Source organism: Montipora foliosa, chromosome 11 (assembly GCF_036669935.1).
Source record: "Montipora foliosa isolate CH-2021 chromosome 11, ASM3666993v2, whole genome shotgun sequence".
NCBI classification, from domain to species: domain Eukaryota; kingdom Metazoa; phylum Cnidaria; class Anthozoa; order Scleractinia; family Acroporidae; genus Montipora; species Montipora foliosa.
The window spans coordinates 23366001-23377509 of record NC_090879.1 but is presented as its reverse complement, the minus strand read 5'-3'; the positions used below and the strand labels follow the sequence as shown (position 1 = coordinate 23377509).

Here is an 11509-nt window from a genome sequence, read left to right as displayed (position 1 = left end):
AACAACAGAGGACACTTGCAGACAGCAATTCACCCTGCACACCTATCTTTCTGACAAAGTATACGCTGATAGGACTGAACTTTCTAAATACATATGGGAATTGTAGAACAATAACAATGTAATAAAACTGCCTACATCATTTATTGGTCCATTCTCTGCAGAACCACCGTCTAAAGTTTGCATTTTCTGCCCCACTGGATAATCGCTCATTATCAGAGCCGACAGATCCACTCTACTAAACTCCGTCTAGGTTTTTATTCACCGATATTCACCGGGCCTGAGGTGAATAATTGTTAATTATTCACACAAATGCGTATATATACTATATGTATGTATAACAATTGAGCACTTTAATAGCTGATGATTTTTTCAAAGTACCACTTCATAACAGTATATTCTGCAGTTTGAAACTGTTAGATTTTATAGTGCTTCAGATTTTCTTTTTGCTTGTTTGTTTTTTTATTACATTCATTCATTAATCACTATCCTTGCAATCTGATTGGATCTCAGGGGTGCGATTTATTCACGAATCGCACTATCGCACCATTTTCCCAGCCGATGAGAAAAGAGCACTAAAAGAAAACATCCAATCAGATTACAAGGTTTGTTTAAGGTAACCAATCAAATTGCAGGAAAATGAAAGACAAAGAAAGCCATTGTGAGGCGAATTTGCAACTTTTGTTCCCAACTGGATCAATAAAATAGTGGTCCTGACTAAAATCCTGTATTTGAGCAATTAAATGATTATTGTGTGATTTCTAGATGGATGTAATAAAGTGGTACAGTAATTGAACTTCGTGTCGTGTAATTTTGGTCTGAAATCATACTTGTGATTTCAAGTCAAACTCGCGCTGCATGCCCGTCGATTTTGAAATCACACCTAATAATATACATCACAAAATTACTCGATTCTAATTGGCTGAGAGCAGTGCTTTTGTTTTGTAAACAGTGCAAAAAAGAGTTAATTCAGTGCAATTTACTCACAGAATTCGCGGTTTTGATTGGCTAATAAACAATAATGTTTGGCAAGAACCAATCAAATCTTTTGTTTTGGAGGCGTGAAACTTGAACGTGAACTCGAACTTGTGGCGTGCGTCACTTCCGAACCAAAGTAGCTCTGTAATTTTGTTATGTATATTATCAGAAACCCATAAGGGTTGAAACGTGTAACGCGCGTTCACAGCTTCCGAATATTCAGTGCGGACTGATTGGTTGAATGTTTCAGTGCTAAGTACCATATTTGGAAACCCCTCGCTCTTGTTGTTCCAAATATGGTACTTAGCAAATCGAATATTCAGAAGCTTGTTTTCTAGCATACAAGGGACCGTTACACGTCTCAACCCTTATGGGTTTCTGATATTAATAAGAAGTAATAATACAACTTTTCTCATTCGATTTGGAAGTAATTTACACTCGTGTGTTTTTCAAAAAGCTCAAATTGCATTTGACCTACGAGCTCATGCAGTTTTGTTGCTTTTTGAAAAACTCCCGTGTACAAAATATTTCCTAAGTTGTTTGATTACGCATACAAATTGCACTCCACTCAGTTCAATTACAATCATAAATCCGACCGACTTACTCATGATTAGGAAACGCACTCGACAGCAAACGGAGAAAAAAAATTTAAAGGACGGCCCTCATCAAATTTCGCGAGATAAGACAGCCAAAGGCGCCGAGCGGGATATCATCAATCTCCAACCAGAGCCAATTATTAAAATTCATTGTTTCAAGTTTGCGGACGACCGGACATTGCTTCAATTTTACCAAACGACTCGCGCATTCAGGCCCCATTTGCTCCTTATTCCAAAATGGCTTCCATATTTAGTATTCTTTTGTTTGATTGCATGTTGGCCCTTTCTGCCTCGTTCATTTGAAAGCGAGGCGAGGCCAAAAGGGCCAATTTGCAAGGAAACAAAAGAACATTAAAATGGCGGCCATTTTGCAATAAGGTGTATAAAGTGAGCGGATCAGGAAGCTAGAAAAGCAATAGCCGAGATTGAAACTTTAATAATGCATACTGCTTACCACTGATTCATTATAGAACGTTGGGAGCCACTCATTGTAGTGAATGTGCTGGATCTCGGCGACCACTATTCTGCGTGCTTCTTGGAACAGTTTCTCATCGTCCCAATGCTCATTAATCAATTCCAACTGTCTGGCTATGCGATTATGTTCACGAACCCACAAAGTGTGCATCGCAGCCAATGCTATCAATCGGGAGAAAAAAGATTGTTTTATTTATGGCGGGATGTATTGATGGAAGCTAAAAGCCTTTTCTAGTAAGAACTAATAGCAAAGTGCTTCGGTGGTAATTGAACATAAAAACTCAACAGAAGCCCGTTTCTCATAAGTCCCGAAAAGCAAGTTTCCAAACTACGATCCGCTTATTCTGGGAAGCTGGTCTTGTAACATTCTTTAAAGACCACTGCAAACAAACTATTTACGAAGTTGAATTCCTCAAAACGTTTCCTTTTTGAAGATACAGAGGGATATCTCACCCGGAATACCCCCGAAAAGTTTCGGGACCTTTGAGAAACGGACCCCAGGTCATTGAAAACAATTTAAAAGACTACTTACTACTCCCTTGTTGCTATTAAATGAAGAAAGGTCTAGCGTATTGAAAGGTTTCCCTCTTGAAATCTCCAAGTGCATGAGTGTGGGTTTTAAGATGAAGGGGTAATTACTACTGAAAGGATTTGGAGCTTTCGCGAAATCAAACGCACGCCTCGTTGATATGAAGGACTTGAACAACAACTCCTTTTTGCTAGGTATCATAAGTAGGCAACTTACACCAAGTGCTAGACTGCGTCCTACCTTCCTATATCTCCTTTGCTCTAGCCTTAACAGTTTTGAGTAATGAGCGTATCTGTGCCCATTTTTTAAACATCTTTTCGTGTGTATACATAAACTATTAATAATCTGTCAAACGCCAACTGAAGAAAAGCTATCTTTGGCTTTTGATTGGCCGTTTGCGCGTATGCAAGAATGCAGACGAATTAAAAAGGGGCAAAAGTAAAAATCATGTATGTTACTGAGATTGCATACTTTGGAAACTCGGCAAAAATCCGAGCTCCACATGTGGTTTGAGCCCACGACCCTCTGTGATCTAGTCGGATGCTCTAACCACTGAGCTTCTAGAGACTTTATGGAGGGCAAGGGTGAAATATGGGTCTTTGACTAGAACTGCATCACCCAATTACATCTCAAGAATAACGACTGATAGCACGGCTCATAACTGGAACGCGCAGTTACCTTAAAGCATATGTGAGATGCACCAACGAACAACCCTTGCAACCCTTTATTCCGAGTTTCCAATGGATGCAATTTCAATAACATTTATGAATTAAAAAGGGTCACACCTTTCAATGGGGTTTATGCTCTAATATATAGTATCGTATCTTACCATGATTCTCATTGACTCGAATGTCACCGCCAAGAAAACATTCATTGCCTGTTCCATTTGGTAAGCAAAATGTCTCTGGATTAGGTGGAAGAAACTCGTCTCGTCCATAGTTCAACTCATTTTCGTCAGTAAGCATTTGTCCACTTTTGAAAGTGCGAAGATTCTTTAGAGCCATAGCATCTGATCCATATACCATTGATCCATCGACATAGTGGGTTATTATATTAATCTGCCGTGAAAAAAAAAAAAACATGATTTCAGTACATACAATCTTTATTTTAGAGTAGACTAGTGTGTCAGTTAATTCCAAGTGCGCCCATTCAACCCCTCCCCTCCCCCCGTCCTCCTCGGGAATACCCCGGGCATTTGACAAGATTATACCTCCGCATAGTGGGAAATTTGACACGAAACGAAACTCGTATGGGATTTGACTATCGACAAAAACTTTGGTCCGCGGTCACTACGTAGAGGATTTTTTTTTTATGACGGGAATTTCCTTGCCCACTATTACACGTGTGTCGGCTTTGTGCTGATTGCCCCAGGGATTTTTTCTGTGTGTTTTTCCAACTCCTTCTTGATGAGCCCCAAAGCAGCACCTATAACAACTGATATTATTATTATTATTATTATTATTATTATTATTATTATTATTATTATCCTTCTGACTTCGAAAGAAACTCAATCGGTGTAAAAAATAAGCATGACGAATATTGTGCATTACTTTTTGTTTTCAAAACAATACTCACAGGCTTAACAAAAATTCTATTGTGGAATGGAATCCACGCCTCAGCCAGGCAACATCTGACCACTTTATCTTTTGCGTGAAAATGAAGCGTAATCTTAATCCCCCGTACTTTTATGCCCATAACTGAAATGGGTTTACTGTTGCTTGAAGATAGGTGATCAACTTGAATTAACTAACCTGTTCCCCATCTTTGGTTTGGGCTGACCTCCGTAAAGGTATACACAGAAATTCAGGATCGAATTTTAGTCTTAGATTCAGTGGAGAAATGCTAACGCTAAGGCACTCTTTGGGTCTGACTGGACAAGGATCGCGATTGTTACCGCAGTCCGCTTGTATCATCTCGGTCAACGCTATGTCATGATCGATGAATTGCCCCCAGTGCATTGTTAAGATGGTAAAAGGAGGGTCGACTCCATCGGCATTTTCGTCAAGAGTGCTTGGAAGCGTTGCAATACGTACTGCTCTGGGGTTTGGAAGCGGCGGATTATGAAGGGCGACAGATTTGCTCCGAGGTGTGAAAAGAACGCTATTTTGATAATCGGCTGGCAGCAGTCGAGCCAATTCCGTGAAACTGGCTCCCACGGTTGTGTTACATAAGTTGTTGCAAGTTCCATCAATTGTGCGATACTTTATTTGAGCACAAGACAAACGCGTCGATAATTTTTCACAACCATGCAAATGAAACGTCTCAATCAAATCTTCTCCGTGTATAGAAGATACCATCGAATGGCGCATTTCATGGACACCAAACATGAAAACAACGGCCAGAAGGAAACTGTAAACAAAAAGAAGAAATTTCAGTCAAATCACACTGATCAGTAAAGAAAGTTTTATTCTTATAGTAGGAGCCCCTTCCTCTACTTTGCTATTATTTCCGACCTCTTTCCCGTTTGCAAAGGCAACAAAGAGATTTAGCGATATCGCATATACGCCAAACGGCAAATGCCACGCTGAAGTTTGCGTTTTGCCAAAACTGAAAAAAAGAAAACTTAATTTATTTCAACTTATTTCTTGCCTGGTATTTAACAAGTATTCACCGAAGTGGAGGTGGATATGTGATGGATATTTACCTCGCCGCTTCCACCACTAACCACCGACACTGAAGTGAATAGTTGTATTAGTAGAACACTTTAGAACACTTTATTTTAGGGTGCATAATTACAGTAAAAAAACTGTACTCTCCCTTATGGCCCTAAGAGATATATATTTATTAAATACTAGATCATTGGCTTTGCCATCATGATATATGAGCTATTAAGCCATGCTCTACAAATATCAGTAACTGTACGCATCAGTTTTGTAGTTTTTACAAAATAAACTAGGGAAGATTTATCCATAATTAGGCCTTTTTAATCAAACAATAGGGAGCTCAAGCAACGACAACGTCAACGGCAACGAGAACGTCACAAATTTGCATATTTTGGGCGGAAAAACGATAACTTTACACGCACTTGCACGTGCGTTTTTCACTTTTGTCCATTTCTTTGCTGTCGTCTGCAGAAGAACAACGTGAAATAGCCACATTTGAGGTTTTATGAAGAACGTCAGCACTTGAGGATAAATTTTCGCCTTCTCCTCTAAATTAAGCGCCGTTCCGACCACCCCACCCTTGTCATATTTACCACGCTGAAATAGTCACGAAGTGATTACAATAACGTGAATTTATATTTTGAGATGACCTTCTTGTTGCTGTCGCCGTCGTTGCTTCAGCTCCCTCATTGTTGCTAAATAAGCCTAATCCACTAGCACCTCATTGACTTTCTATCATTTCATATCCAACGCGCGCTCATGGAATAATTTTTAAATATATATCAGTATACTATAATTAGTAATATACGCGAAAAAATATCAGCGCGTGGATTTGCCGAGAGCACGTCAATTAATCCCAAACAGAGTGCAGAAAAGGGAAATAGTTGCATTGATAGCCAATCAAATGCGAGCCCAGGATGCCGTGAGATCGCGCGCGAAGCTTGCGCTTCAAGTTGGTTGCTTCGAGAATTTTAGCGATCACAATTAAGACGTTCGTCTATCAACCGCGTATTTTTTAGGTATATGTTCCAGCCATATTCGAAATAAATCATGCAATCTCTGACTTGCAACTTTTGAAATATCAACGTGTTGATTCAGTGGTTTTCGTAATTTTTGAATTTGTGGTAGCCCATAAATAGTGCGGCCATGCAGTAAAAACTGTTGATCTGAAAAGTTTGTTGCCCTTTACTATTGATCTTGAGTTATAAAAGCTGGAGGTGTGACCATCGGAAAGAAAGGCAGCGAAGAAGGCTGTCCTGCCGTACTTATAGGGATGAAGCTTTCAGGTCTTTGTGTAACATTCTGGGAATTGTACCTTGGTGGCGTGACTTAATTTGAGGCGGTGTCTGGAACCCGGAAAAGTTTGTGGTTTGGGAATGACGTGTGTTTTTCTCTTTTAATATATGTGGTTGCATACCTCGTTGCCTTCATTTTTGATCTGCGATAATGTTTCTTACGTTACTCCTGTTAATAAAAAAAGGGAAATAATTGTTGTTAGCGACTAATACTGCATATTTTCTATATTCAATTCAATGTAATATTATGTGTCTCATACGCCGATTACGAAACCCACTTTGCATCTTAATGAAGAACCATAAACACGATGTCGCTTGATTTTCAAAAGGGATTGCCACAAATTTGCACCACGATGCCGGTAAACGATAAAAGGTATCTAAATATTTGATAACTCCTGTTTGCCTTTATTGAGATTCTGAGCAATTAGTTAAAATTTTAACATAAAAATGAGGTGAAAGAGGAACTTGCTTGTTCATGCAGAACTGGCCATTAATTAACTATCTAGTCAGCCGTACAGTCATTTACGATGACTGAATACTTACACAAAGTTGAAAGTTAAAAGCTTGTATAAGGTATTGAAAAAAGAAAGATCTACTTTTAATTGCGTTCCCCAAATCAACGTTTGCGAATGAAAGCTTTCTGGACCAATACAGCTAAGACTGATGCAAAATTATCTTTCGAAGCAATATACTTTCTTATCGTATGGTCAACAGGAAGTGTGTAAGGTTATTTAAAAGGAAAATTAGAGAGATCAATTGATCACACTGGCTCTGAAAGAATTTACTTGCCATTAGTTTTAAATGTTAAGTTGATGATGAAAGAATTGAAAAACGTGAATAACAGATTCACTGATTGCTAACGGAACAAATAAACATGCAACAAATAAATAAGGAAATTGAGAGGTTCGTACCTTAGTTTCAAAGCCGGCAAAATTGAACTCAAAAGTAGTTAGATAGCTATTGAATAATTGTTTAAAGTTAAAATATGTTTTCACCTTTTCAAAGCTGGCAAGTCGGCAAACGTACTGATACGTCAAGCTTTCTAACAGAAAAAGTCCCGCTGCAACAAGTCCACCTCACTGTGTGAGTCTTGCCAAGTGTCTTCAGAGAATGAGTATCTTTAGGATCGGTTTTTCCTTTTATACAGTTGAGTACCCGGTAATATTTTGCGCATGTATGGAAAATGAGTTTCTTTTATGTCGGAAAAGGGCAATGACCATAGCACCCTCCCATTGGTGAGCCGATATCTGACATCACATCGGTCAACAAGCGGCGTGAGTGTCCTAGAGCAATATTGCCTTGTTTGTTTGTTTTGTGACGAAACAGGTTTTAATTCTTTTTGCCCAAATTAAAACCTAGAGGAAAAATGGACAGCTGAAACGATGAAACGTTACGTTTTTAGAAAGTTAAATGATCAGAACAGGTTTGCTGAACCGTTTGCCTAAGGGTACAACATACTTTGGACAAAACGCCTCTTTTGAAACCCCCGAACGAAGGTTTCCAAACAAGAATTGTTCTGGAAATAAGCTTTTATTAGTCTGTTTTCATCTGTCCAGCAAGGAACATCGAACTTGCCAAACATTTAGCAATAAAATCTTTTGAATTTAGCAATCACGTTAACTTTCTTTTGTTCAGAGTTTCGAAACGAGAAAAAAAAACGAAGTAGCAACTAGTACGTTAAGGAAACTTTGCTTTCGTCAAAACTAAATATTGCTAAAGAATTAAATTGATTTCCTAATTTGTTGGGTTATTGTGGGTTACTTTACTTTTCGTCGAGGAGTCATTCTTAATGACACGCTACTTCCGATGACAAAAGCATTGATGTCACTGGGGCAATGTCAATTTGTCGTTAACGCCTGTTTTGCCGTGAATAGACTAACGAGTGGTCAACATTACTTCAGAAAGATCTCATTTTAGAATTTTCAAAAGAAACGCTATACTACAGTCGTTAATTGGTTATTAGTTGGTCGCCAACGTTATCCAATAGGTCGATATATCAGTAAAATGTTTTGTTCTGATAAAACTTTATTTGTTTCTTTGATAAAGATACGATATTAGCGTCATCAGGGGACAGATGTATTTATGATTGACCCATGATAGATAGATAACAAGACAGAAAAGATAGAAAACTTTTTTTTTCGCAAGGAAGCTAATCTGTATTTAGTAAACCTGATCTGTAAACAGTGTTGTCGGAAAACCGTGAATGAGGCAGACGACAGCTAAGTTCGAAGAAGAAGCTTCATAAAGACGTTTGCCATGATATTTTATTCAGTGGGTTCTTTAGCAGTTTAACGATAGCAAACTTTCCCTTAAATTGGCAATTTATTTCTCCCCCAGGGTGACTTATTTAAGTTGTATCTATATTTACATTTATTTAAGCATCGTGCAATATCGCCCTTCAAACATTTTCCGCTTTGGTTTACAGAGCCAGGTTAAATATTTTAGGCAAAATTTGATAAAGAATTGAACCTGATAATCCAAAAATCCACTGAGAGCTTTTAGCTAACAAATCCTGCCTTTAATCCCGACTAACTTTGTGCAAAACCAGCTCGGTTTTGCGGCCGGCAATGGCATTGATGTCATTGATGTGTTGGCTAATTTGATGTCATCGGTTACGTCCTTAATTTGCATCGGTCTCGATCTTCGTCGACCACCGCCCCCTTCATTTCCCTCAAGAATTTCGAGTACACAAGCAAACAGTTTATGTTATACTGGTATAATCATTTTCAATTTCAATTTGTTTATCATGAATCTTGTCTATATTTACATCGCCCTTTAGCAGCTTGCAACTGGCTAACCGTCTCCCATATCGTCTGTCAACTTGTGACACGTAATGATGCCATTGTTATCAAGTTGAATAAGTATGATCACATATTGTTCATATGTCCACTGAGGTCGGTAATTTAAAACAAAACTAAACTTTGCAAGATATAACAAGTGAAGAAATTTTATCTAATTTTTTTTATTTTGCGCCCTTAATTTACTGTTACTTTGATGTTTACGATTTGGTGATCAATTTAACTTGACGTATAGTAAAATCGTGGTAATTATCTGATTGTTCTGTATTCTGTATTCCAAAAGACGACAAATAACTACTCAACATGTTAGCATTTTTCCTTAGACTAAATTTGAGAAAAAACGAAGTGTGGTGGTATGCTATGACGCTGTTAAGTGCAGAAACCGCCGACCACCTACACCACGCTGGCAATTTGACGCAGTATTGCCGGTTTTCACTGTCACACTATCATCAAAACCATTCAACAAATAAAGTCCAGAATCAAAGAGATAAAAGAAGATGAATATTCAAACAGTCTCGCAAAGGTTCAGATCTGTGCGATGTTTCGTGCGGGAGATATTCGAAGAAATGTTTTACTCAAATTTCCAAGACTTTGTATGAAGACGCTGTGTTTGACATGTTTGTGCCCCTCTCATGGGCACAAATATGGCGGCCGGAAGCTAACAAAGAAATATGTCATCGAGTTTTGCTATAAAAAGCCAGTAGTTGTCTTCTGAGGGCCCATAAACATCTGTCTCATACAAGGACTGTTCACATTGCAAAATCTCAGCGGAAAAGTCACTTTTTTAACCTACGTGATAGCATCTTAATTCGTGTCACGCAAAAGCTTAGAAATTCAACCTTGCTTTATCACAAGACGAAAAACCCTATCAAACTGTAAATTTGTGAAAAGATAAGTCTTCAGCTGTTCTAATAACTAACTAAACTGAAATCTCAAAAGGATTGATAATTCCTCATTTTTTAGTTTTGATGACGTCACGAGAAAAAAAAAGAATGCTGCTCGTTGTCAATTGCTGTTGAAATATCTTGATCAATTGGCAGTGATACAAGGCCAAAATGCATATTCTTTGGCCCGAAAGCTTAAGCAAGTGTACCCTAAAAAAAATCAGTGGCATATCGATCATTGGTGCAATTTGTTTGGGGCTTAATAACGAATTAACAACTTGACAACTTTTAATTAATGCATATGCTTATTTTATTTTGATCTTATGGTTGAGTCGCTGGTGAAAAGCAATCTGAGCTACTAAGAAAGAACTGACATTCTTTTTGGTCATGTATCTCTGCCAAAGCAACCAATACATTTAGTTTCCTTCAGGCTATCTCGTATGAGGACCACTTGAAAGGAAACTTTTAATTTTGAGAAACTTTCCCGGCGGAAAATCCAAGACCGATAATTTTCCGCAAACATTCTTTCGCATGCATGGCGTTTACAACTGACAAAGGGACACATTTTACTGAAATGCCGTGCGGAACTTTTCCAGGCTTCCTTCTGAAAATTATTATAACCTTTCATGACTGACTCCGCAGCTCCCCTTTCACGGTATTCCCTCAACGTGAGAGTCGAGAATGCTGTCAGGTTTGTCTGTTGTTTAATCAAGTGTCGTTTCTACGGACTTAAATTTTTCCAAAGCTATCGTGTTGAGGGGTTATCTCTTGTGGCTTCGTGGGCGTACAGTCTTGAAGCTTTTTTTCGACGACCCGGAAAGCGGAAAAACCGAAGCAATTCAGTTTTGGAAAACTAACATCTGTTTGATTGGCCTAAAGGGAAATTAAGTGCTCATACTAACTTTGCTCTATTAAGTACTGCACGGTTGAAAAAATTTGCAATGCTTGGTCATAGCCTCTTTGACGTTTTCCTGTTTTGTCGATTCTCAAATTTAAGCCCCTCATGAGAATGTAGGGCAACGAATGGCGAGAGAATTATACATGGTACACTGAAAAACCCCATTTCAAGAGAGGTTCATTGAAGATGTAAGTGGGCGTACCAAGAGCTTTTGTTCTTGTTTTGATATGAACGCGGAAAAAAATTAAGACTCTGTTATTTAAATTCTAGAACTGAAATTCCTGTGCGTGTGTTTGGCGCCACCATTAAAGTATTTGACTTAATTTTCACTTGCGACTTTTAATGGCAGAAGTCGGACCTGCTCAGTCATTTTAAAGAGTGTTACAGGTGTGGGGTGGGAGATGTCGATTTTTTTTGTTACCGTGCAGTTTGCGACTCTTGGAAATTGAAAGCACTT

The 11509-nt window shown here is 38.4% G+C and overlaps 1 protein-coding gene across 1 annotated transcript in view; it reads right to left on the bottom strand.

Moving 5' to 3' along the window:
- LOC137974703 (peroxidasin-like) overlaps positions 1 to 7650 on the bottom strand; it is a 12269-nt gene extending 4619 nt beyond the window's left edge. Inside the window, exons 1-5 of the mRNA XM_068821645.1 lie at positions 7468 to 7650; positions 6595 to 6641; positions 4326 to 4923; positions 3404 to 3632; positions 2026 to 2207 (exon numbers count right to left, since the gene is read on the bottom strand). Of these exons, the coding sequence (XP_068677746.1) occupies positions 2026 to 2207; positions 3404 to 3632; positions 4326 to 4923; positions 6595 to 6608 (1023 nt within the window). The 5' untranslated portion in view covers positions 6609 to 6641; positions 7468 to 7650. The remainder of the gene's footprint in view (positions 1 to 2025; positions 2208 to 3403; positions 3633 to 4325; positions 4924 to 6594; positions 6642 to 7467) is intronic.
- Positions 7651 to 11509: the final 3859 nt, after the last annotated feature.